The sequence below is a fragment of the Mytilus trossulus genome, chromosome 10 (assembly GCF_036588685.1).
Source record: "Mytilus trossulus isolate FHL-02 chromosome 10, PNRI_Mtr1.1.1.hap1, whole genome shotgun sequence".
In the NCBI taxonomy this organism is placed as follows: Eukaryota; Metazoa; Mollusca; class Bivalvia; order Mytilida; family Mytilidae; genus Mytilus; species Mytilus trossulus.
Window position 1 is genome coordinate 7,213,107 of NC_086382.1, and position 27,903 is coordinate 7,241,009.

The 27,903-nt window shown below is 32.5% G+C and overlaps 2 protein-coding genes across 2 annotated transcripts; one reads left to right on the forward strand and one right to left on the reverse strand.

The window, feature by feature from the left end:
• Window positions 1-12,870: 12,870 nt before the first annotated feature.
• On the forward strand, window positions 12,871-15,270 carry LOC134687655 (uncharacterized). Its single transcript, XM_063548114.1, has one exon. The coding sequence runs from the start codon at window positions 12,871-12,873 to the stop codon at window positions 15,268-15,270; it is 2,400 nt and encodes a 799-aa protein (XP_063404184.1).
• A 6,912-nt stretch (window positions 15,271-22,182) lies between these two features.
• On the reverse strand, window positions 22,183-27,727 carry LOC134686013 (uncharacterized). The gene is made up of 3 exons (XM_063545720.1): window positions 27,627-27,727; window positions 26,706-27,085; window positions 22,183-22,952 (listed from the first exon to the last, which is right to left on the reverse strand). The coding sequence occupies exons 2-3, from the start codon at window positions 27,083-27,085 to the stop codon at window positions 22,193-22,195; spliced, it is 1,140 nt and encodes a 379-aa protein (XP_063401790.1). The 5' UTR covers window positions 27,627-27,727; the 3' UTR covers window positions 22,183-22,192.
• Window positions 27,728-27,903: the final 176 nt, after the last annotated feature.

The window sequence follows — 27,903 nt, forward strand, 5'->3', positions numbered from 1 at the left end:
TATGGTTTAAATGACCAGTGTCGCAAGCGTGTGCCAATAAGGCCAATACAAAAAAACCAATGTAATAAAATTATATTTTTACTAGTACAGCAAACTTTTCCATTATTCCATAAAAAAGGGAAAGTTGTTTGTATATCACACGCTTGCGACACTGGTCATTTAAACCATATATATATATAATATATATATAAAGTGGCCATGGACGAAAAAGAAAAAGCTTTTGCATTGATATTAATGCTGTACTGGGTTTACAAACAAACTATGGAACTTCCAGTACCATATGTTCAAAATGATTACAATTTTGCATTTTTGTTGCTCATACAAATGTACCAGAGATTTGAAAGACAAGCCATGCCGTTGCCCTATTTTGGATTTCGTATCCGTAGCAAGATTTTAGAAGATGAGATGCCAGGGCCGTGGGTTTCAAATGATGTGTACGGGAATTTAATCATAAGACCGTACGAATTCTGGATATTGTCGGGAGAGACAGTGGAATCTTTCCAAGAACTAGTAACATTAGTGTCACGGAGATTACAAAACTATAACTTTGGGGAGTCATGTATGACAATTGAAAATCGAATATTACTGACACTAATTTGGTTACGGCAATACCCAACTTATTCGCTCTTATCATTGACATTTGGGATCAGTGTGTCAGAGGTTGGGAGAATTGTTAACATTAAGTGGATACCGATGTGGGAAGTAGTCTCCCCTCTCATCCGTTGGCCAGCAGTACAAGATTGGAGAAACTGTAGAGGGAGGTGGCCCGAAATGAGCAATGTTGTTGGTTGTATAGATGGTACTTCCCATGAGATATTGACACCTATGACAGAGCCACAGGAGGAGTTTTACAGTGGACATAGAAAATATCACTGTATACATACACAGGTACAGCATTGTTTTGTTATTAATCAAACAAAAAAGCGTCATTTACATATATAAGGGAGTCTGGGTTTAAAATATATATGGTCGACACCCCCCTTTTTTTTTAAATAAATGTAACACCCAGAAACGTGTCCATCACTATATACGCTAAAACATATCTAGCTAGTTTTGGACGCCGAAACACGATTGGGCGATGCACACTATACATTAATTTACTGTTCCTTCTGTTGAAATAATTAAAACGCAACACATCTGTCAGCCTCTATGTCAGTGAAAAGTACAATTGCTTTTAGTATAATAGATCAACTAACAAGATTGTATAATTGAAATACTTGTATATTGTTAGCATACAACATTGCCAATGTTTTTTCATCGTATAACTATCATAGTATTCCATCAAATTTTATGGTAACAATGATAATCTAATATGTTTTTTCTAAACTTTTCATGCGATTGTTATAGAAGTCTCAATGATGTTTTTTTTTCAGGTTATCATCGACAACGATAAAAATATTGTTTACGTTCACTCTGGGTTCCTTGGCCATGAAAACGACGCCCACGCCTACCGACAGTTTGGTCCGATCGGTCCAGGGCAGTTAATGGACTTTCCGAACAACTGTTACATTTTAGTGGATAGTATATACCCTAATGAATATCCTTTAGTGACACCTTTCAAGTCAGTTGACATAGTTAGAGCCCCGCGTAGAGAACAAAGACGGAGAAGGAAGTTCAATGCATTGCACAGAAACAGGAGAGTATACGTAGAGCATTTAATGAAGGAGTTCAAAACATTCCGTGTTGTAGGTTCCTTATACAGACATCCTAGATGGCAGATGGCATCTATTGTCGAACTGTGTGTTGGACTTTCACAGAGAAGGAAAGATATGATAAGGGATCGTTTTTAATAAAGTATATAAACTGACTACTAATCTTTTTTGATATATAGATATGCAGATGTTAAATGATTGCCAATGAGACAACTTTCTTCCAGAGACCAAAATTGCATAAACTTGAACAACTATAGCCGGTCGCTGTTTGATGGATACATTCATATACATATACAAGAGAAAAAAAGTTAGAATATGAATACGAAACATAAGGTGGTCAACATTATGAAATTAAGGGCACTCGAGCATGTATGTGTAACTTTTGGTTTTCATACAATTACAAAACATAAAAAAAACATGAAATACCTATAAATAAAAACTAACTTCATTCACTAATTTTACAATATAAAGATTATAAAGCATGACAAATTTATCTTGGATTTTTAATCCAAATACCGATTACAAAATACTGATAGACAGATCCACGGAAAGATACCGTGTACTTTTTCAAGAAAAAAATTAGATGCAAATCAACCAGCAGCTAATGTGAATGAAAACATAAAATAGAAAGAACAACTGTCAAATAATTTATACCGACTTGAATTAATTAATTAGCGTATGTTATACAGTAAAACTGTGAAATTTAGCCCTAGATTGTTTGCTTTTGCTTTTGATGATTTGTCTCGCATAAATGTAGGTTTACTGTAAGTTATGGCTGGAAAAGAATTTAAAACTATTTTAAAAGGTTATCATATTACTTTTGATTCACACGTAAGAGAATGGTGGGCCATTTTATGGGAAGCTGTCTTACAACATGAGGTTTAGTTTTGTTTGTTCTTCAAACAATTAAATACTAATTTAACCGGATCAGGTAGCATACAAATGGAAATTTGGTAAATTTTTACTGGTTATACTTTTTAATTATCCAGTTTTTGCAAGGTCGGTGTATACATGCACTTTTGTGTAATTTTTAATTTATTTCATCAATACTCTTTTGTTTTCAAGGTCAAAATATTTTGTTAAAATATAGTTATTTTGTTCATATTTTCTAAAACCTACCAAAAAAAACCCCCAAAATACTTCATCATTTTATATTGTTAAAAGTTTATTATCAACAAAATGTACATACAATAATAATTTCATTTGTAATTTAGCTATTTTTTTGTCTATGCAATTTCAGGGGGAAATAACTCTAAAATATAAACCGTTCGTACCAACCGTTACTTGCAACGGTTGTTTGAGGGCATAATCGAGTGCACACAATATTGTTTACTACAAATACAAGAAGTAACCACATGAAATTAGTACCAAATTACAGCTAAAAATTCTCAAAATAGTTCTATATATGATTCATAAAACATACGTTGATATTAATTGTATACATCAATTATTTCCAAAAGTTAAATGACGGCTCCCAGTTCGTACTACGGTTGGCACGGTTGCAAATGTGGAAATCTCTATTAAAAAATACGCCCCGCCTTCTAACTTTATATGGAATATACAGGATTTTCTGGCGGTTACTTTTAACCAATCATTTTTCTAGAAATCTATAGGAGGTAAGATGATGTTATTAAGGAATCGCAGAATATCAATTTTTCTTAGCCTTAAACAATTACGTATTTATGGATTATAATTACATTGTGTCCTATTACAAGTCCGGACATAAAGGTTTGTAACGAAGTCGCAGTTTTTTTAATCACTTCTTATCCTCTTATTCAATATATCTCAGGACCGTTTCTATGCAACAACAAAATGAAGAATAGTATAGTTTTCCAATGTTTCAGTACAGTATTGCTTGATAAAGGATTGAAAATACATTTACGGCTAGATCATACCAAACAGAAATTAAGATAACTGCCTGATTTTCACATCATAAACTTATAATTTTAGATGAAATTTCATCAATGAAAAGTAATTCATTTCCACAGAATTTGAGAGGTATGTATAAAAGCACCATTATAAGCGTTCTTAATTTGTGGCATACTTTATTTCACTGAGGAGATCTGGAACTTAAAAGTTAATACTAGCTTCTTTCATTTTTCTTGTGAACTTTTAGTACCTATATGACAATTCTTTTAAAAAATTAAATAAATCAAAGAACACTAAATCTTTTTCCTCTGAAGCGATATTTTGGTATCATTTTCAACAATAACACGCAGGGGCTTTTTTATCGAAACTGTCCTAAGATCGGTCCTAAGAATTTCTTAGGACAGAAGTTAGGATAAAGTTAGGACCGACTTACGACACGTCTCAGCATGCACATCGAAGCTATCTTAGGATTATCTTAGCTAGGATGTCGTAGCGGGAGTCCTAAGTATTGGCGTAAAAGAAAGTAGCAAATGATAAATGAAAAAAAAAAGAAATATTGTATCAAGTTTAACCAATTACTATAACATAAAATAATTACTAGTTTCAGATTAAAGGTAGTATATGTTTTTCTATATTATACTTGTACATTTGAAATTTATGAAACAAACCATATAATTATGTTTTATATAAGAATTTCACAAACTCATTGTAAATAGTTAAAAATTAATATGTAATATCAATCGGTAAAATCATTATATGCACGGTTTTATACTTAAAAGTTTTGAGAACGTGTACTTCAATTATTTTAATTTGTTTACATGTGGATATGAGCAAGAAACGAAATTTACCGATGCAAAACTAGACTCCCCTGAACAACTCGGCAGCGATGGATCAATTATTTCAATCGGTCTTGAGGGTTAAAATACGAATTTTTAGTGAAAGTGATAGAAAGGTCAATTTATACTATTGCATAAGTATGAGGATTTATATTGTATCCATTCTAAAAGATAATTAGAATTTCATAAAACTAGTATTTACTGACTTACAAAGCCCGTTAAGTATGTATGTTCGTGAAATAAATATCAATAATGTGGTTAGATATTTCGTAGATCGTATGCAAACTCCAAATGATAGCGTTAATTGTATATTCTAATGTAATTTGGATTCCCCGGAAAGTGAGGGAGAACCATTTCTACATCGTAAGCTAAAATTCTAAAATGACCCTCTTCACGATAATCTCAAATGAATTGTTTTTGAAGTATATAACAGGTGATCAAATGAATTTTCAATACCAAGTTGCCGCATTAAGGATGTACTTAGGTGAAATTAAATAAATCAAGAATCTAAAATTGACACTATAACCTGTAAGAGCATTGCAAGGTTAACAATCAAAATAAGCTTAAAATATTGATAGGTCATGGAGCTCCTTTTCGAGATTTTTCATATTTAAAATATGGCGGGAAAATATGACTCAGACCTTTACCTTATATTTGCATTGGTATTCTTTCGGTCTAAAATCAAACGAAAAAAAAATCGACAATTTGCTAAAATTTTGGTAAATGACCTTCTATGAGCTATCAAATTTTGTATGAAAAATTAAATGGGTTTTATAAGGCAACATATTTTACCTGGTATTGTATGGAAAAACACCAAGGATTCCGAACATTTGGCACAAATGCAAACACTTCACCTAAGTACATCATTTAGCAGTAGGTTTTATATAATAGAGAATGGTAATGGGGACGTATCAAAGAGACAACAACCCGCCAAAGAGATGTACCGTTTAGAGCTTTGTCTGCTTGGCAAAATAAATCATTAAAGACGTATCTTACCAGACTACTTATGCTTCATCAGTAACACTCTGTTCAAATCTTTAATGTGAGCAAATTAAATACAACTAAACAACATAATTTCCATGTGATAGAAATATAGATTCCATCATGCATGGTCGCTTAAATTTATGACGTCACAATAGAAAAATTCAGAAGAAACCAAGAAAAGTTGACGTCATAATTAAAATTTCGACCAATCATTTGCCGAGAACAGATATTTCGCTAGTCAGTAGAAAATTCTTTTCGCAAACATATCGAGAAATGTGTAAACAGCACAAGAATTCGAGAAAACCCGTTTTCGTATAATTGAAGTGCTTACTAAGCTATAGAAAAGGCTGAGTCAAATAATATAGTACTACTTGATAAATGACGAAAAGCATTGCGAAAGAGATAATCAAATTATGGGTTCGTCATTTGTTCTAGTGTTATACGTTCACCAGGTATAAATCATGAATGAGATACGCTTTCTGAGGTTTATATAAAATAGAAATTATCTCAATTACAGATTAATTATATTTTTGGGATAACGCAGTGTCCACCAAAAAAATGCCTCAATAATTCAAATTTATTTCAAATTTTTCTTGAGAACATATGCATGATATGATCATAAATAAACGTTTTTAATATTTTGTTACCTCAACCTTCCTAGATCACACACGAAAGGAAATTGAGCAACATACAAAAGAAAATACTTTTGTGGAAGTTGAAGCAGTTCGAAAATTCATTGCAATTCATGCTGACAAAGATGTTTTTTTAATCACTGGCAGACCAGGAATAGGGAAGAGTAAAAATGGTTTAGACCTGCTACGACACCTTGGGAGAAAGCATCCTACATATGATGTGGTAAAGATTTCGGATCTACATTTAGTTACACAGATATTAAACAAAGATAGCAAAATGATACTTCTCTTAGAAGATGTGTTTGGTAAGACTAATTGCAAATATAGTGAAGATAATGATGAGTCTGTCTTAGACGTATTACAGGCTTATATTAATAGTGGTAATGTGAAGGTTACGAAGTGTAGTTAAAAGATCTTTACAGTATCTGTATTTGTTCTCATCCCATAGAATATTTAAAGGGTTTGAGGAAATAGACTTGGATTCAAGTCAATTCAAAATGAAAGCTTTTGAGAAAAACAGACTTCTTTCAAATTATTGTTCAGCAAATAACATTAGAATAGTGGAAGCATTGGAAAATGAAAATTACGCTAACGAAAATATTTTAGATAAACACGTCCCTGTCAGAATTCGCAAGTCCACACTAATAGATATTGTAAATATAGAAACCTATTTAGGATTTCCTGAATCGTGTTATATGTTTACTACAAATAGAGCTTTAACACGATTAGGAATTCAGTTTTTTAAACATCCAACTAGATTTTTAAATCAAGAAATTGATTGCTTAAGAACAAATGGTGAAAATAATAGAAAAGAAAGAATCAGCTACATTACTCTAGTTTACATTTTCCTTTCTAGTAATACACTTAAGATCAATGATTTTGACGTGAGAAAAGTAGCTAGTATTTTAAAGTCTTGTTACAATCGAGATGGATTTATTATAAAGAGTGAAATAGTAGATGCAGCAGAAGAAATGACAGGTAGTTACCTTACATACAATGCAGAAGTGTCGGTTTTCCAATTTCAACATCAAACTATATTTGAAAGTATTAGGTTGTCATACTATAAGGTTGATCCAAAGTTAGTATTGACAAGGATAGATTTTGAAATGATCAGAGAAATTGTCAAACTTAGCAATTATTCTGCGATAAATGAAGAAATAAGAATGATTGTACCAAAAGAATTGTATGGTGATTTAGCAAGACGTCTTAGTTTGATATTTCGAGATCAGTTTAGTCACATGCCTTCTAATTTCATGAAAGTATTGTGCAACAGTGATTTGATGACACAAATTGATGCTGATTTCATTAATCAACTAGGCGAACACTTTATGGAAGCTTCGAATTATAACATTTCTACAATCATAACATACGACGGCAAAAGTGAAGAGGTAGTCTTTTGTCTATTGGCAGCTTTATTGTGGTATAGTACCATTAAAGATTGGAAAACTCAAGATATTAAGGTCATACTTCATTTTTTGAAAACAAAGTTGTTGTCAGAAACACGATCAAATGTGAACCATGCGTGTAAAAGAACAATAGTTGCCGCGTTCTTGTACTCATGTGACAAAAATAATACAAATGACATCATCAAACTCTTTTTACAAACAATAGATGAACTTGAAATAAGTTTTGATATCAACAGATGTATCCAAGACGTAGTTGATAGGCAAAATCATCCCGTCGCATCATGTATTTTGCAACATTTTTCAAAAAAAATTAATATTGTAGAAGTCATTTTTGAAACTGAAAGAGAAACACTACAGGATTTAATTGACATATTTACTGCTTCTTTTTCCTGTTCATCCGTTGGAGGACCTATACACGATAGAGCAAGACTGATTAAATGGGTGTTTTCTTCTGTTAATCCGAAACATTTTAACATGACAGAAGCTGTGCGAACTGCTGGAGATAAAAGATTATTGGATATTGTTGATTGGTTTTTGGAAACATTCAATTATAAATTGTTCGACTGCAAAGTTCTACTGAAAGAAGCCTGTAGTAAAGGCTGGGAAATTGTTGTTAGACGCTTCTTGCAAGAGGAGGATTGGCAATCTTTTGATTTAAGGTCATTATTAAGTGCTGCATGTCAGCATAGTTGGCATCAAATTGTAAAACAATTACTGCAAAATTCCAACTTAGTAACATTTGACGCCAATGTATTATTGACCGATGCCTGCAAAAAAGATGATTTTGAAATTGTAAAGTCGTTGATTGTTTATATCAGTGATAAGAAAAGTAATTTCAACGATGATATACAGAATGTATTTGAGGCCCTCCAAAGTAATCAGTCCTGGAGTATGTCTGATTTCTGCGCAAATTTTGTTAAGGTTTTATTAAAACAAATAGATTCAGATAAAAAGTTAATTCAACATAAAGACTTAGAAAATCTAAATACAATAAACCTGCTTTTAGACAGTGTTTCAGAAACAACTTTTAACTTTCCTTCTGCTATTGCGGAAGCGATATCAAAATACGTTATTTACAAAGAGAACGTTTTACAGTTATTTATAGATAGTAATCATATCAATCAAATACGTGTGTCATTGCTATTGTTAGAGGCCTGTAGAAAGGTGAATTCCAAATTCGTTAAATGGTTGTTGAAAAACATTGACAATGAATCGCTGAAGGTTACGACCAGCTTTAATGAATCCTGTACATATGGAAGACTCCAAATCATAACAATAATGATGCAATATGCGGACCATAAGCTGTTGAATTTCACAAGTGCATTTCTTAATTGTGTCAAAGAAGAATGGAGACAACACAATGAGCAAAACGAGGAAGTTTTAAAGTTTTTACTTAATACTTTTGATCATTCATTGTTTGATCTCAATAAAATTGCCATAGAGACCATTATATTAGGTCAAGAGGACGTTATGAAAATTTTGTTAAACAATGTTGATATTCAATCCTTTGAAACTGAACAAGTTGTTGATTATGCCTGTGAACAAGGTCTTTTGGGAGTTATAGAGATATCTTGGAAAAGTGACAATAAAGAACAAATAAATTTGCTTAGCGCTGTAAATAGAGCTTTAAAAGGTAACAAACTAGATGTTGTGAACTGGTTCAGAAAACATATCAATGTTGGGATTATGAACGTATATGTTCCATTGGATTTACCAATAATTAATGGAAATTCCTCAGCAAGAAAACTAATTATATATCTATTTGAAAATGAGTTTACTTTTAAAATCTACATTGATAAAGTTATAGACCATAACAGAACGGACCTTTTAGAATGGTTGTATTCTAATACTAAAAATATAACAACCCACACTAATACTATTATTACTGACGCAATTGTCAAGGGAAGAAAAGATGTTATACTGTGGATAGTACAAAATGTTGATAAAGAGTTGATTGATATGAAATCAACAGCCAAACATCTATTGGAATTCGGCTTCCTGGAAATAGTTGCATGGATATTGCAAAACGTGGATCTTAAACAGATAGCAATGAATGAAGCTTGTTGCAACGGGTTTTTAGATTCTTTTCATTGGATGCAATGCAATGTTCATGATCTTAGTGATGCATTGCTAAATATAAAAACAGTGATTTCTGTCGCCATCAATCGGAATAATTTCGAAACTGTAAAGTGGATGATTCTAAATAATGACCATAAACATTTAAATATTCAGCAGATCATGAATGACTATGGTTTATTCTCGAAAAGTTTGAGCATAGCAAAATTCCTGATAGAGAATGTAAATTGCAATGTGTTGTACATAAAACAAATCATGAACAGAGCCTGTGGGTTAGGAAATCTATTCATTGTAAAGTCGATTCTAGAAATTATTGACCCAGTATTGTTAGATTTGAAGACAGCGTTCAGAGAAGCCATATACAATGATCGTCTAGATCTGGTAAATTATCTGTTAAACAATGTTGATCGAAAAGTGTCGGATATTACAAAAACTTTTAACGAAGCCTGGAGATGTAGTCACCTAGAAATTGTAAAGTATATGATAGAAAATTTAGATCACACATTGTTTGATATGAAGGAGAATGTAAATAGAGCTTTGAAGCTACGTCGAATTGACATACTAGAGAACATTTTACGCACCCCGAATAAAAAACTAGATAATACGAACACAGCAATCAACACATCGTGTGGTACTGATTATTATGACATGGTAAAATGGATATGTGATAGTATTGATCACAGTTTACCAGATATAAATACAGCCATATCTGCAGCTTGTCAACAAGGTAACCTTAATATGATAAAATTACTACATGTATTTGATATTCTTTCCCTTACAAATATAATAATGAAGACAGTGGTGTATAAAGTCTATGAAAATGGTCATTTCAAAATATTAAATTGGATACTTGATAATGTGGATTATGCAATCTTTCATATAAATATAGTATTGAAAGAAGCCGTATTGGAAGGAAACGTAGAGATAGTGAAGTATATTCTTGACAAAGTAGATCACACACTTTTAGATATGAAAAGAGTCATGTTTGAAGCTTATGAAACAAGGAACACAGATACAGTAAAATGTTTGCTTGAAAATGTAGATTTGAAACGGTTAGATATGAAGACAGCTATGAATATTGCCTGCAGATTTGGGATTTTAGATATAGTCAAGTTTTTGCTTGATAAAGTGGATCACACATGTTTAGATATGGACAGTGCCATAAGTAAAGCATGTGAAGCAGGAAACACACATATATTTATGTGTATGCTTGACGAAGTAGATCACATACTTTTAGATATGAACAGTGCCATCATTAAAGCCTGTGGTGCAGGGAAAACAGATACAGTAAAGTATTTACTTGACAAAGTGGATCATAACCTTATAGATTTCAAGGAAGTCATAAATGAAATATTTGATGAATACTGTGAAAACGAAGTTGAAGTTGAGGGTAACTTATGTGTTAAGGTTATAGTTGAAAATGTAGATTGGGGACGGTTAGATATGATGAAAGTTATGAATATTGCCTGTAAATGTGAGAGTTTGGAAACAGTAACGTGTATAGTTGACAAAGTAGATCACAATCTGTTAGATATGAACAGTGTCATGATTGGAGCATGTGAAGAAGGGAACGTAGATACATTGAAGTGTGTGCTTGATAAAGTGGATCATAACCTTATAGATTTCAAGGACGTCATAAGAAAGATGTATGAAAACTGTCACAGAATCTACAGAATTGAGCAAATAGTACATATATTTGAAATGATCGTTGAAAATGTAGATTGGAAACGGTTAGATATGATGACAGTTATGAATATTGCCTGTAAATATGAGAGTTCAGTAACAGTAACATTTATACTTGACAAAGTAGATCACAATCTGTTAGATATGAACAGTGCCATGATTGGAGCCTGTGAAGAAGGGAACGTAGATACATTGAAGTGTGTGCTTGATAAAGTGGATCATAACCTTATAGATTTCATAGACGTCATAAGACACATGTATGAAAACTGTCATTACTTCAGATATGAGCTTGAATTACGTGTTTTGAAAGTTAGTGTTGAAAATGTAGATTGGAAACGGTTAGATATGACGACAGTTATGAATATTGCCTCTAAATATGGGAGCTTAGATGCAGTAAAGCGTATACTTGACAAAGTAGATTGCAAACGTTTAGATATAAACTGTGCCATGACTAAAGCCTGTACAACAGGGAACACAGATATAGTCAAGTTTTTGCTTGATAGAGTAGACAATAAGCTTATAGATTTGAATCACGTCGTCAGTAAAATATATGAATACTGTCTCAACTACAGAAATTATCAAGGATTCCGTGTATTTAAAGTTATAGTTGAAAATGTAGATTGGAAACTGTTAGATATGAAGACAGTTATGAATATTGCCTGTAAATGTGGGAGTTTTGATACAGTAGAGCGTATACTTGACAAAGTAGATCACAAATGTTTAGATATGAACATTGCCATGACTGAAACCTGTAAAGCAGGGGACACAGATATAGTAAAAATTTTGCTTGATAGAGCAGATTATAAACTTATAAATTTCAAGGAAGTCATAAGTAAATTATATGAATACTGTCTCATCTACAGACCTGAGCAAATAGTACATGTATTTAAAGTGATATTCAACAAAGCAGACTGGAAACTGTTAGATATGAAAACAGTTATGAATGTAGCCCGTAAACTTAAGAGTGTAGGTATAGATAAATGTATAATTGACAAAGCAGATCACACACTTTTAAATCTAAACAGTGCCATAAGCGACGCATTAAAAGAAGGGAACATAGAAACAGTAAAGTATTTGATTGACAAAGTGGATCATAACCTTATTGATTTCAAGGACGTCCTAGATGAATTTTACATGTACTGTAACATGTGTAACAACTACGGAAATGAGCAAATATTAAGTGTATTTAAAGTTATAGTTGAAAATGTAGATTGGAAACGGTTAGATATGACGATAGTTATGAATGTTGCCAGTAAATTTGAAAGTTTAGATATTATTAAGTGGATAGTAGACGAAGTAGATCACAAAGCTTTTGATATGAACAGTGTCATAAATAACGCATTGAAAGCATGTAACATAGAAACAGTAAAGTATTTGCTTGATAAAATTGATCATAACCTTATAGATTTCAAGGACGTCCTAGATGAATTTTATATAAACTGGTACTACAGAAATGAGTATATAGTGTTAGTATTCAAAGTTATAGTTGAAAATGTAGATTGGAAACGGTTAGATATGAAGACAGTTATGAATATTGCCTGTAAATTTGCGAGTTTAGAGAGTTTAGATATAGTAAAGTGTATACTTGACAAAGCATGCAGATCAAAACCTTATAGACTTTGAAGACGTCATAAGAAAGATATATGAAAACTGTCACAGAATCTACAGAAGTGTGCAAAAAGTACGTATATTTAAAATGATAGTTGAAAATGTAGATTGGTAACGGTTAGATATGAAGATAGTTCTGAATGTAGCTTGTACATTGGATCGTTTAGATATAGTAAAGTGTATACTTGAAAAAGTGGATCACTCACGTTTAGATATGACAAATGTCATGAATGAAGCCTGTAGAGTAGGGAACATAGATATAGTCAAGTATATACTTGACAAAGTAGATCACACACTTTTAGATATGAAAAGTGCCATGAATGAAGAATATGAAGCAGGGAACACAGTTATAGTAAAGTGTATACTTGACAAAGTAGATCACACACTTTTAGATATGAAAAGTGCCATGAATGAAGCATGTGAAGCAGGGAACACATATATAGCTAAGTATATACTTGACAAAGTAGATCACAAACTTTTAGATATGAACATTGCCATGATTAGAGCCTGTGAAGCAAGGAACACATATATAGCTAAGTATATACTTGATCATGTAGATCATGAAATGCTTGATGTGAACTCAGCAATGACTGCAGCAATTAAATATCACAATCTGTGTATTGTTAAGTATCTTTGCAATAACGTACACAAAATATCATTGGATATGAAAGTAGCCTTCAATGAAGCTTGTAAAGTGGGAAACCTTAAAATAGTCATATCGATACTTGATAGTGTGGACCAGTCGCTGTTAGATATAAAAACTGCCATGTTAAAAGCATGCCGCGGGCCAAATGATGAGACGATTAAACTTTTAAATCAAAGATTTGGTGAAAATATGTTTGACATTGAAATTTTAATGAATAATGCGTGCAGATACGGAAATATTGCCGTAATTCGATGGTTGTGGGGTAATACTGATAAACGACATTTGTGTTTCATGAAGTTAGCATTGATTAACGCATGTATGAGTGGAATGAAAGAAAATGTGGAATGGATTTTAAAAAATGTTGACCAATCACAGTTCGATATTCAAACGTCAATAACAGAAACTTTTGTAAATAGAATCAATGTTACGGATGTAATAAAAACACTTCTGAATCATTCGGATCGCTCATTAGTGAATATGAATACCATTATTGTCGAAGCATGCGCAATCGGAAATATAACACTAGTTAAATGGTTACTTGAAACTAATGATAGGAACTTAGTAGATATTAATCAAGCTTTATATTCAGTGTTAAATGTCCATTCCAAAATATCCGAAAATGATAATGTCTATAAACAGTCGGTTACCAGAGAAAAAAAATCACTAGTTATGTGGGTATTAGAGAAATATTCACCATCACTATTTGATATGAAAAACACAGTAAAAGAAATATGCCGTAATGGTTGGACAGACATTTTACAGTGGATATGGGGAAATACACAGGATCATTCACTCGAGATAGGACCTGCAATAAATGTTGCATGCGTTAATGGTCATAAGGAACTTGTCGAGTGGGCCTTATCAAACATTGATGCCAAGTCATTAGATACCGAAACCTTAATGAATGAAAGCTGTGGGAATGGTTTGCTGACTCTCGCCAAGTGGATGTGGGAAAACATTGAGCATAATAAGGTCAACATGAGAACAGCAATGAATGATGCTTGTGCTTTTTGTCGAATCGAAACAGCACAATGGATCTTGGAAAATGTTGATGTCAACCTGCTAGATACAGGAAATGTGCTGAATGAGGCTTCAAAGCATGGATGGCTCTCTGTTGTTAAAGATTTGTTGAACGATCCGAATTTAAGTCAGTACGACGTTCGATCAACATTAGCAGAAGCGTGTATGAATGGACACTTGGATATTGTAGAATGCATGTTTACAAAATTTGGGAAAGATATCTTAGATATTAAAAGTATATTACCCGGGTTATGCTCCAACTCTGTAAATAAAGAAGTAGCTAAATTTCTGATTATCCAATTCAAATATCAACTTTGTTTGTTTACAAACGTCATGCCTCACGCGTGCGGATTTGGTTGGACTGAAGTTGTAGAAATGCTTTTACAAGACACTGACCATACAGGAATTGTTATGAGGGATTCTTTGCTAAACGCATGTAGACAAGGGGAGGTTGATGTTGTCAAAATTATTCTTAGTAAGGTCGATCATTCTAAACTCAACATAGCAGAAGCCTTTATCGTCGTATGTAATCATGGCTGGGAAGAAATAGCTGAATTCTTATTGAATGAAATAGACCATACATCATTTGATATGAAATCGGCTCTGACTGAGGCAAGCCGAAGCGGTGAGGAAGACATTGTGGAGTTACTATTTCAAAAAGTTAAACCTGAAAAGTTTGATATCCAGATGGCTATTGACGCAGCTAGTCAAAATCATATGCACGAGAATATAGTGTACCAGTTATTGCAAAGAAACTGCGATGCTAAATTTGAGCAAGACCGACTTAAGAAAAAAGCTAAAGAACATGATTGGCCAAAAGTTTTGTCAATTATTAGGAAAAATTCCGAACGAAAATGAAAGTCTATTTTACTAAACTAGTGTTCCGATAACTTACCAATAACCTTTAACTCATTTTTAAAATTAATTTTAATAGTATTTCATTTTAAACTTTTTTAAGACCAATCCAATTTCATTCATCTTAAAAGCACAGTATTAATGCATTGTGTAAATACATTAATTTCAAATATTTTTGACAAAACAAGATATACAGAAAATAATCAAAATGTTAAACTTTATCGTTGTATAGTGTTAGATTTTAAAAGAAGGATTGTTAGATTTAAAGTATTGTAATATAGTCCTACATACAGATAGATAGGCAGTGATATTGTTGGCTTTTTTCAAAACTACCTATACCCTTTTTTATTGGGAAAATATGCGTCATTTTCATCAAATTGGGAAATTTAAAATAAACCATGAATTTGACTGAAACTTCAATTTACAGGCCCATTTTCAAGAGTCAAACCCTGCTTTAAAATTAGACCCCATTTTGTCAGTGATGATACATAAATAGACCCTCAAATGTGCACATGTAGTCGTTTTAGGCAAGAAAATTGTTTAAATGAGTGTTTTTCAGTTTGTATTCATGCACAATTACTACTGAGACTGCACTGTTTGGGAAAGCAATCATCCTTTTGGGAATTATTTTAATCCATTTTTTTTTCAAATTGGGATTCTTCTTTTGGAAAAAGCCTATATTCTCCACTAATTTAAGTCAAACAATATCACTGATAGGTTATATGTCGGACTAGTCTGCTCTTAAAGGAGGGTAGTATTATACCTGACCTAATAATGATTTCACGGTTTAGTTTGCAAGCAAGCTAACAGAAGATATTATCTTTACTTTAATACACACGCAAGTCATTTTGCTTTAACATCGTGTGGAAAATATTGCTACATAGAAATAAAACAAAAAATATGCATTTGTATATTTCATCTCAGTGTAATTATTATGTAATTATTTGATCCATGTAGTTTATTTTATACTGTAAATACATAATATTGAGGACTGTAAATATGATGTATTCCCGATTGTCCCACTTTTTAAAATTTTTGAGTTCTGATTGTCCCACATGAAAAGTTCTGATTGTCCCACATTATTTTATGATGTAAAATGTTCTTAGATAAACAGGGTGATTGTTGTTTGTTTTTCTAAATAAACATGAATTGATTTTTGCACATTTGATAAAAGAAATTATAAAAGAATGAAAAAAGTTTTTTTAAATCATTAGATCTAATGCACCTGAATGAATAAAAAATACAATATTTCTGATACATATTCTATTTTGTGCAATGTTCTTTGTTATTGATTTGTGTTCTTTATTTTGTTAACTGGTTTTTTTTTATCATGTGTACGTGTTGGTTTATTTAAAGTAATGTGTTCTGTCATATTTAATATAAACAAATCAAGTTTAAACATTTGTGTCGCTTCCACGTCAAACTGCCATAAACGGAGTAAAAAAAGTTCAGCAACAAATATTTTGATTAAAAACTCTGAAATCTTAAATTTCCTAAGTTGCTGATGTAAAATTTAATCAAGTTTTATCGAGTAAAAATTAAAACATGCTTTTTTTTTATTGTAACAATAATTTATGGTTTCAAGATTTTTTTTCAATATAAAATAAGAAATGTGTTTTGCTGACATTTTTATAAACGTTATAGTTGGTAATTAAGGAAACAGTTATTGTGTGTGTTATTATTTATATAATAATAAGCTGTTGTGTTTTTAATTCATTTTTGTTATTAACTACATATGATCTAACTGCATTGTAAACTGGAATCATTCATCCACAAATTTGTATATATAAAGTAACTGGATTCCAAAAATCTTTAAAAATTAAAATGTGTGTTTTTCGTTATACTTTTTACCAAAAGTTTGTATGTTGGGACCACTATATAAAACATACAATTTATGACATATTCCCAGTTATCAGCAATAGACGATTTTGATTTCTAAAGTTAAAAAACAAATTGTTATTTGGAAGGAGAGTTGTCTCATTGGCTCTCACACCACATCCCCTTCAAATTAATGTTAACAATTTCCTGCCATGCAGAGCTTCCTTGAAAATTATTAAGATAAATTGTTTATTTGTTTTACTTCAAACCACGGACTTTCTGTACTTTATAGAAAACTTTATATACTTTATAAAAAGTCCCTGTTCAAACATATAAAAGTAATTCCATCTTTAAATTCTAGTAAGACCCTAAATTGTCAGAGGTAAAAAGGCCCTGTTCGAACAAGTATTAGTGGCCATATTTTAGTGTTCTCATATCATGTTGGATGCTTTGGGCTTGATATCCTGGACTGTTGTTTTTTTTTCAGTCAGATTACTGCGTCTATGTGTGGAGTTATATGTTCCTATTACCCATGTGAACCTCCACATTGTTCTAGTATAATGTAGGGTTAATTTTAGTTTTCAATAACATGTTAGTAACTAAATGCGCATTGTATAATGTACCTTGACCTGTAAGGGTTTACTTTTATGAATTGTGACTTGGAGGGAGAATTGTCTCACTGGCACTTATACCACATCTTCCTTTATCTATTCAACATTTGTCGCTGCTTGTGTAGCATGTACCAGTCATTCAAATCGTGTACTTCACAAGAAAAAATAAACTGTAAATGACTAACATCATGGTTCATTATCGCTACAAACCAGTACTATTCCCAATGTTTTCCGGATACAATAAATTAACTATCAGTATGGACTATTGTTTGTTACTTAGTATGTATGCTTAATTGTTGTTGTTTTTTTTGACATATTGAATATAATTTATGTTATTTATATCTGATATAAGTGACTGTATTCATTTTGTATATGTTTCATATCTTCATGCATCATTACACATTTGTTTTGTTTTTTAACATATGGAATATAAATGTATTTGTATTTATATCTGATATAAGTGACTGTGGGTTTTTTTTGTACATACATGTATTTCATATCTCCATACATGTTGACATGAATATCAATTATATGGTCACTGATGAGTCTTATGTAGACGAAACGCGCGTCTGGCGTATAAAATTATAATCCTGGTACTTTTGATAACTAATTATAAATTTCCTGTTTACAAAACTTTGAAATATTCGAAAAACTAAGGATTTTCTTACCCCAGGAGTAGATTACCTTAGCCGTATTTGGCACAACTTTTTGGAATTTTGGATCCTCAATGCTCTTCAACTTTGTATTTATTTGGCTTTTTAACTATTTTGATCTGAGCGTCACTGATGAGTCTTATGTAGACGAAACGCGCGTCTGGCGTATACAATTATAATCCTGGTACTTTTGATAACTATTCATACATTTGTAAAAACTATTAAAATCAATGAAATTGCATATATCAAACTTATGAAAGAATATCGAAATCATAACCAAGTGTCGTTTATAGTTTTGTTAAATTTATCCTAAGAGAAGAGCTACCCTTTTTACAGAAGATTAAAAGCAAACATTGCTGTTCAATATTTACATTAAATTACAAAAATATTTGTTTGAGACTTGAAAAAAAACTAAGATTTCTATTTTTTTCAAAGTCAATAGATATTTAAAATAAGATGTGGTATGTTTTTTTTTTTTTTTTTTGTAAAACCCTTAGATCTTTGAAATGTAAGTTATTGACAGGTAAAACAATTTTGATATGTGTGTTTATTTTGTATATTTCTAGCTTTTTTAAGACGAAAACACATATAGAATGAATGACTATTTTGAAGTAAACATTAGTTTTAAAGGATGTTTTTTTATGAATTATACAAGATGTTATTTTGAACGAGTTAGAACAAAATAAAATGTATTTTCCTTTGTACTTTATTTTTATTTGCCATTTTCAAATTATATATATATATAAGCTCACCTATGCCTTTAACAGCTTGAAATACGTATAAAAAATTACAAGTTATCTTGATGATTAATTAGCAATATTTACTTCATTTGGTTGCCTCGCTTGAAAAGACTTTTCCAAACCTCTCATTGAATTTCTAATTTAATTAATTGAATACACCAAATGTTCTGTAGAGTTCTGATTCGTCCTTTAGTTGTTTTTAGTTAATTGTTGTTGCTCAAATGAAACGGTTACATCGTTATTTATCCTTTTTTTTAATGGAAATAAGATTATGACAAGTCAGATTGCCAATTAGACTACTGTGGACCATTTACCAAATAAAGTAGATGAAAGCAAGAACAAAGTTGAAGAGCATTGAGGATCCAAATTTCCAAAAGAAAGGTGCCAAACACGGCTAAGGTAATCTTTGCTTGGAATAAGAAAATCCTTAGTTTTCCGAAAAATTCAACGTTTTGTAAACTTGAAATTTATAAAATTGACAACATTATTGATATCCATGTCAACACCGAAGTGTTGACTACGTGGCTGGTGATACCCTCGGGGACGAAACATCTACCAGCAGTGACATCGACCAAGTGGTGTAAGTACCGATTATCAGGTTATCTGCATGTTGATATCGTAAAATATCAGCTGCGATACATAATATGAAGCTTTTTGTCGAGTGAGCGTAGCGAACGAGATCAAAAAGCCTTCATATAATGCCAAGCAGCTGATATTTTACAATATAATTATGCAGATAATCTGATAATCGATTTATCGGGCTATATTTGCTTGTTTCAGAAGTGTTTTCTTTGCTTCACCAAAACACACAAGATGACTTGATAAGTTCGGGTCAAAGTTATTAACGTCGGCTCAAACATTATGACGTCGCTGATATGTCCGGGTCAAAATTATTAAGGCCGGGTCAACGTATTTGACGTCACAAAGACATGATATGGAATAATATTAAGAGCTGAACAGAGTGATATAGACCGTGGGACGACCGATAAATAGTTATCAAAGGTACAAGGATTATAATTTAGTACGCCAGACGCGCGTTTCGTCTAAATAAGACTCATCTCTAAATAAGACTCATCAGTGACGATCATATCAAAATATTTATAAAGCCAAACAAGTTCAAAGTTGAAGAGCATTGAGGATTCATATTTCCAAAAAATTGTGCTAAATACGGCTAAGGTAATCTATGCCTGGAATAAAAAAATCCTTAGTTTTTCGAAAAATTCAAAGTTTTGTAAACAGGAAATTTATAAAAATGACCACATTGTTGATATTCATGTCAACACCGAAGTGCTGACTACTGGGCTGGTGATACCATCGGGGACGAAACGTCCACCAGCAGTGACATCGACCAAGTGGTGTACATAGTTATCAAAGGTACAAGGATTATAATTTAGTACGCCAGACGCGCGTTTCGTCTAAATAAGACTCATCTCTAAATAAGACTCATCAGTGACGATCATATCAAAATATTTATCAAGCCAAACAAGTTCAAAGTTGAAGAGCATTGAGGATTCATATTTCCAAAAAATTGTGCTAAATACGGCTATGGTAATCTATGCCTGGAATAAGAAAATCCTTAGTTTTTCGAAAAATTCAAAGTTTTGTAAACAGGAAATTTATAAAAATGACCACATTGTTGATATTCATGTCAACACCTAAGTGCTGACTACTGGGCTGGTGATACCATCGGGGACGAAACGTCCACCAGCAGTGACATCGACCAAGTGGTGTAAATAGTTATCAAAAGTACCAGGATTATAATTTAGTACGCCAGACGCGTTTCGTCTACATAAGACTCATCAGTGACGCTCAAATCAAACCAGTTAAAAAGCCAAACAAGTACAAAGTTAGAGAGCATTAAGGATCGAAATTTCCAAATAATTGTGCCAAATACGGCTAAGGTAATCTATGCCTGGAACAAGAAAAACTTTAGTGGTGTAAATAGTTATCAAAGGTACCAGGATTATAATTTAGTACGCCAGACGTGCGTTTCGTCTACATAAGACTCGTCAGAGACCCAGATTACTCACAGCCGTTATCACCTCTAGATAATATATTCATCATATTAACCTGTTTCATGATATAAAAGGGCTTATTTGAGTAGCAGCAAATAAATGTGCGTCAATAAGATTTTTCAAACGACCATTTTTGTAAATACGAGAATTCGTTTGATACAATTGTGTGGAAGTGTAGTGTAGAGAGTCGAAAAGTCAATATTGGCAATCGAGTTGAAAGGAACATAAAATGCAAGTTATTAATCTAACAAAGAAGAAAAAAAAACCAATTAATTCTATCGTTTTCATAAACTGCATTTGATTGTCTAAATTTGTTGGAGGAATTCTTGTGTGGATGATTGTTGTGGTCAGTTGTACTGCTCAATTCATGTACATGTAAATTATGCTTTCAGTATTAATACATAATCATAACGAATCACTGAAACACATCATTGACTATAGGTGAAACAAATATTTATAAAAGAGTAATGGATGAAGTTATAATCGGGATCCTTTATTTCTGTTTTATTCTTTAACTGTTTATGTAATTTTTCCCCAAAATATATACATGAAGAGAAATAACATATTATTCATATGTTGAAAAAAAGAAAAGAGAGCACCAAAGCGGACACAATGCATGGATGAAAAACTGAATGATTATTAAAAAAAGTAAAAAAAACAAAAAAACAAAAATACTGAACTCCGAGGAAAATTCAATTGGAAAGTCCCTAATCACATGGCAAAATAAAATGGCAAAACACATCAAAAGAATGGTCAACAACTGTCATATTCCTGACTTGGTACAGACATTTTCAAATGTAAAAAATGGTGGATTGAACTGGTTTTTAACAACACTTAACATAGGTGAGGAAAATACTTAAATTGAGCAAAGGCGGATTTTATGTGAGGAATTTTTTGTCGATTATGTAGGAAATCACTGAAGCACGATTAAAGCGGTTCCCCTCTTGGTTCCCCTCTTTGAAATTCAGCGCCCCCCCCAAAAAAAAATCTGGATCTGTCTCTATTAAACACAGGTTCCTATAAGCTCGATCAATCCCTACTTTAGTTTTAGCTTTTAAGGAAAAGAATCAACCACGTGGTCACAAGAATCATTTTAATTCCAATGGTTTCAATTTTGAACGGTCCTCATTAATATTTGGCAAATCACGTGATATTGTTTTTCGATTTGTATGAGAACTTCTTTTTGATCTAGAACTTGAACGACTAAACGGATTCACAGCACTTTTAGTTAAATGACTAATTTGTGTTTCTTGTCGTCTTAGCGACGTCACCAATTCCTCGGGGTAATCGAGATCGCCCATTTTTTTCTTTCGAACTTGAAACATATGTCCATGTTTCATGACTCTAGCGAGCTTTGGCTTGACCAGTCTTACTCTGTTCATGTCTATTTTTGGAAACATAATTCTCTGAAGTTCGTCTGCGATATATCTATTAGTTGTCTCAATACAGGTTGAGCAGGATGCAGGTCCAAGAACTTCGCAAAAATCATTACCAATCTGGCACTTCTTTGGGTTTGAAAGGGAGGGGTACGAATTTACCTGTACAATACTCGGGTCTCTTTGAAGATCAGCCATCATCAATTTAAACGGATTTGCCTCCCTTGTTTCTGGGCGTGGCATGCCATATCCCGGATGTGCCTTTGGTGCCGGGGCCTTATAAAAGTGTCTCATGATGGCATTTTCAAACTTGGCATGGCTGTTGTCACGGAGATGTGCCTTGAGAATATATTCTCTTTCAACCTTTTGCTCAATGTTGTTGTTGGATGTAGCACTTTCACCAATTGCAGGCTTGTCCAAAAACTGCATATCTTTTCCAGCAATATTTTCTCCAGTAATTGAATACAGAGATCTGAAATGTCAAAAATTGGAATCATTAATGGTGAAATATATAATTGAATGCATTAGGACAATAAAATCACCTTCATACTGTATATCTTATTATAATATGACGCTCTTCTTTCACTTTGTTATAATTTCAGTTAAATATGATGTGCACTTGCGCAACGACACATACCAAAATTGAATTACGAAAACCATACTACTACATGCATATGAAAAACACAAAACAAAACGTGCAGAGCTTTAATTGTTGTTCTTCAGATCAAATTCAGAGTTATGGATTTCAACACGACTCCAACGCTTACGTATACATTTCAATGTAAGTTAAAATTAAAAGAAACTACGGTTTAAACTCCCTCAGGAAAAGTTGACTAAGGGACTATGCGGTATGGGCTAAGTTCATCTTTGCTTTAAATATTTGGCCTCGTTTGAGCTTTCCTGATAAAATTTGATCCAGAAAAGCATTTACAGAACGGGTTGTTTTCATTTTTTTTTCTTTCATTAAAATTCAATAGCTTTGCGTCAAGATAATGTCATTAAATTCGGTAGGACCAATTCGAAGTATGGCTTTTAGCTATATGTCAAGTTTTCGTTAAACCCCATACGTTATAGGCGAAGGATCTATCAGACATTATTCCATACAAATTTATTTTGAAATTATCGAAATACTTGTAGTGGAAAACATAGAAATTATCGGAATATTTTGAAATTTGAATATTTAATTTTTTATCAGTCTGGGTGTCGCATCTTTTTCGTCATGTACACTGTTGAATTTATCACAGAATGATGAAGTTAAGCAAGGATCAGCAAGATTTCTCAATGTTGTGTCATGTTAACTATTATTTGTCTGTTTGTCTTTTTTCATTTTTAACCATGGCCTTGTCAGTTTATTTTCGATCTATGAGTTTGTCTGTCCCTTTGGTATCTTTCGTCCTTCTTTCAGCATAAGCATAACTAAAAAGGACATTAGTTATACAAAGTTTAAGTAATTATGAAACAGTTTTCAAACACTAATAAAAACATTCTAAAATCATTATAACCAATTTTGACTACCATATGATAGTCGTAAAAGGATTACAGCAAATTATTTAACTGATACAAGCCGATGCATTGGACCGTCTTAAAAATGCAGGGTGGTGAAAGATTGTTTGCTTCGTGTTGAAGGCTTCATTGTGACTTTTAGATGAAGAACAGCAATTAAAGCGCTGTTCCGTTGCTTTTTTTTGTATGTGTTTGTACTGATTTTGTGTTTATTTCCCTTTTTTTCTACTAATAAAAATCTGCTTCGCAGGCCCTATTGCGTGTATGTTTTTTAGAAATTCAAAACAAGGAGAACAACTCTTTATGCCCGCGTCACACTGTCCCGATTTTTACGCCGATGGCAACACGATTACGAAAATTTTCAAAATCGGGACTGATCGTATGCAGATCGGACTATTCGTAGTGCCATCTTTAACCATCGTAGAACCGTCGCCCACTTTTTCTAGCCTTCGGGGACAACTTCGGGAAGGGTTCTAAATTTTTTAACATGTTAAAAAATCTCCGAAGGTGCGTCCGATGTTAAGGGTTCGTATTGAGTTCGTATCACCATCCTCAACATCGTAATGTCACTGGGAATGCATTTTTGAACATCGTATTGCATTCGTGTTTCCATCGTTTCCATCGGGTAGTTTTGACATTACGATGTCTAGGCGAATGAATCACGAAGATACCCGAAGGTCTTACGATGGCAACACGACTTCGTAAAGACCTCGTAATCCCGTTGCCATCGAATAAAAGTACGAAGGCGACAAGATGGATTACGACGGCAATAAATCCAGCTAAATATAAATAAATTTTCGCGCTAAAATACATTTAAATCGCATGCGCGATATGCATGCACTGGTCAGTCTAATACGACCGTTAAGAAAGACGTTCCCAAAACATGGAGCTCATATCATATGATTCTATGAGAACAAGAACGGCGACAGCGTTGTTTCTATTAATTCAAATGGAACAAGAAGAGCAGCTATTACAGGCTCAGGATTTACTTTTACAAGTAAAATATATTTTTTTGTCAATTTTTCATATCAAGTTACATAATGATAATCATAAACGCGCCTACGGTACATCAACACTGCAGGTACACGTATATAGGGAAACCAACCTTTTTTTCATTATTCTGATTTTTTATGTACCGTCTGAGTTGTTGTCACACGAATGTTTACTCCATAACCATACTGTTTTCTATATGTCATATTTTGCCGCATTTGTTGCTTTCCCCACATCCTTCCTTTTGTCTATATTATTATGATATTCTCCTGGAAAGAGCTCTTTTTGAATAAAAGGGGCATATAATTTAAATGCATTGTAAGCTGTACATACGGGGCGCCGAATGGGACTCTTGTGGTTTTGTACAAAATTCAATTCTGTCATAACAAAATCATTTTTGTCTTACAAAACTATGTGCTACAGACTTGTTTTGTGAGAACTTCAATTTTGTGATGACAAAATTCATTTGTGTAGACAAAATTCATTTTTGTCATGACAAAATTCATTTTTGTAGACAAAATTCATATTTGTCATGACAAAAGTCAATTTTGTCTTAAAGGTATGCAAATATAAACATATTTGCATACAAAATTGACTTTTGTTACCTGATATGGAAATTAAATCACAAAAGTCAATTGTGTACGGTAAGATTCAATTTTGTGAGACAAAATTGACTTTTGTGAGACAAAATTGACTTTTGTGAGACAAAATTGACTTTTGTGAGAAAAAATTGAATTTTGTCAATTTTGTTGAGACAAAAGTCAATTTTGTCAATTTTGTCTCACAAAAGACAATTTTGTGTAACAAAAGTCAATTTTGTGTAACAAAAGTCAATTTTGTGTAACAAAAGTCAATTTTGTGTAACAAAAGTCAATTTTGTGTAACAAAAGTCAATTTTGTGTAACAAAAGTCAATTTTGTGTAACAAAAGTCAATTTTGTGTAACAAAAGTCAATTTTGTGTAACAAAAGTCAATTTTGTGTAACAAAAGTAATTTTTGTGTAACAAAAGTCGATTTTGTATGCAAATTAGTTCACAGAAACCAAACTAAATTAATTTAAATACAAAATTGACTTTTGTCGCTCAATTTTCAAATTAGGTAACAAAAGTCAAGTCTGTGTAACAAAAATGAATTTTGTCATGACAAAAGTGACTTTTGTCCGCTGATAGATAATTTTGTATGACAAAATTTCAAATTTGTAGTATGATACAAATTTTGTTAAACTGAACTCATTTTTGTTGAACAAAAGTCACTTTTGTCCGTACAAAATTGAAATTTGAGTACAAAACCACAAGAGTCCCATTCGGCGCCCCGTAGTACACGACGTATTTTAGACATCGTATGGCCATCGCGCCATCATCGTAATCCATCGTGTAGTCTTCGTAATCTATTGTTTAGCCTTCGTGATCCAACGTGTAGGCTTCGGCTGAGATATGAAGTTTAATATCCGTCTTCTGTTAACCTTCGTATGTCCATCTTTTGCTATCGTATATAATTTCGGCACCATCGTATAGACTTCGTTATTCATCGTACATGTACTTGCTTCGGTCACTTTTTTGTATTTTAACGAGATGGGGACCACCTTCGTACGAACTTACAATTTTCGCATTCGGGTGTCCATCGTATATAAAAATCGGGACAGTGTGACGCGGGCATTAAGCAAAACAGGGATTTCAGAAATTATTTTCTCCAAGTAATTATAATAATTGAGACTTGTATTTATTATACTTACTTTTTGTCTTGAACATTGCTCTTTCGTCGCCTGGTCTTTTTGATAGTTGCTGCATCGTCTTCTTTCTGTCCGTGCGCAACTTCCTGTTCCCATAAGGGTCCAGTAGAAGAATACTGACGACGGCCCAAACTCAAACTTGAACTTTCGCGAAAAATATCCCCCTTTTCTGAAAGTTGAATAAGCCCAACAGATGCTCGACGTTTCTTGTTGACATATTGCTCGAGGTCATTGAGATCGCTAGGAGCAAATATCTGACTCGTAGAGCCTCGCCTTCGTCTCAGGTAAGCTTCAACGCCCGGAAGTGAATCTACTGAATTTCTTCTATTTATCACTTGAGTCCTTGTTGAGGACATGCTGGCAACGCTACCAACATCAGACATCTACAATAAAATTAAACTTTGAAAAAGTTATTGTTTTCCCAAACCAGATCATACTTTTCGCGGAACATAGGGAAGTCATGAAAGCCTATACCGAGTAATAACAGAGAGGCGGGGTGTAATACGGGCTGTAGTTTGTATGTAGATTAGAGGTGGTGTGAACATTTTGAAATTAAAAAAAAAGGTTACATCGAATTTGATTGTCAAATATTAGTTTTTAAATGATTGTTTTAATTATAACTATTTCTAAGGTCATAGCACAAAACAAATACCGATGCTCAATTAAGTAAATGATTTTATTTGTTGACAACAAAGAATATTTAAGTATGGTCCTATGCCTATTCCTTCACAGCTACTTTTGCATAGGTACTATTTCTGTACCAAAAATCTGTAGTACTGGAAATTTACTTTTAATATTCAGTACTATTTTGCTACTTAAGAATTATTTCGTGTAATATTTTATCAGTTATACAAATTAATGTCAATAATTAAACAACAACAATTAAAATTGAAAAAATACAAATGGAGAAATGAAATAAATTACCTCCGTGTTTTTCTTTCATATCCATTTGTACCACTTAAAACACGGGAGATTAAAAACTAACGATTTTAAACGAAACCTTTTCATGATTGCTAATATTCCTCTGTATATTACGGTTAATACAAGATTTAGATTATCCAGATTAAATATTTGTTTAATAACATAATCAGTACATTAATTTACTTGTTATGTTATAAATAAAAAAATCAGACGAAAATGAATCATTCAGTTTAAAGTGAACTAAAAACTTGTATATATGGTATCAGCTCGCCTAACAGTG

Coding starts and splice junctions, on each gene's coding strand:
- LOC134686013 (XM_063545720.1), bottom strand. CDS start 27,085: ATGTCTGATGTTGGTAGCGTTGCCAGCATGTCCTCAACAAGGACTCAA. Junction 22,953..26,705: donor AGCAATGTTCAAGACAAAAA/GTAAGTATAATA, acceptor TTGACATTTCAG/ATCTCTGTATTCAATTACTG.
- LOC134687655 (XM_063548114.1), top strand. CDS start 12,871: ATGAAGATAGTTCTGAATGTAGCTTGTACATTGGATCGTTTAGATATA.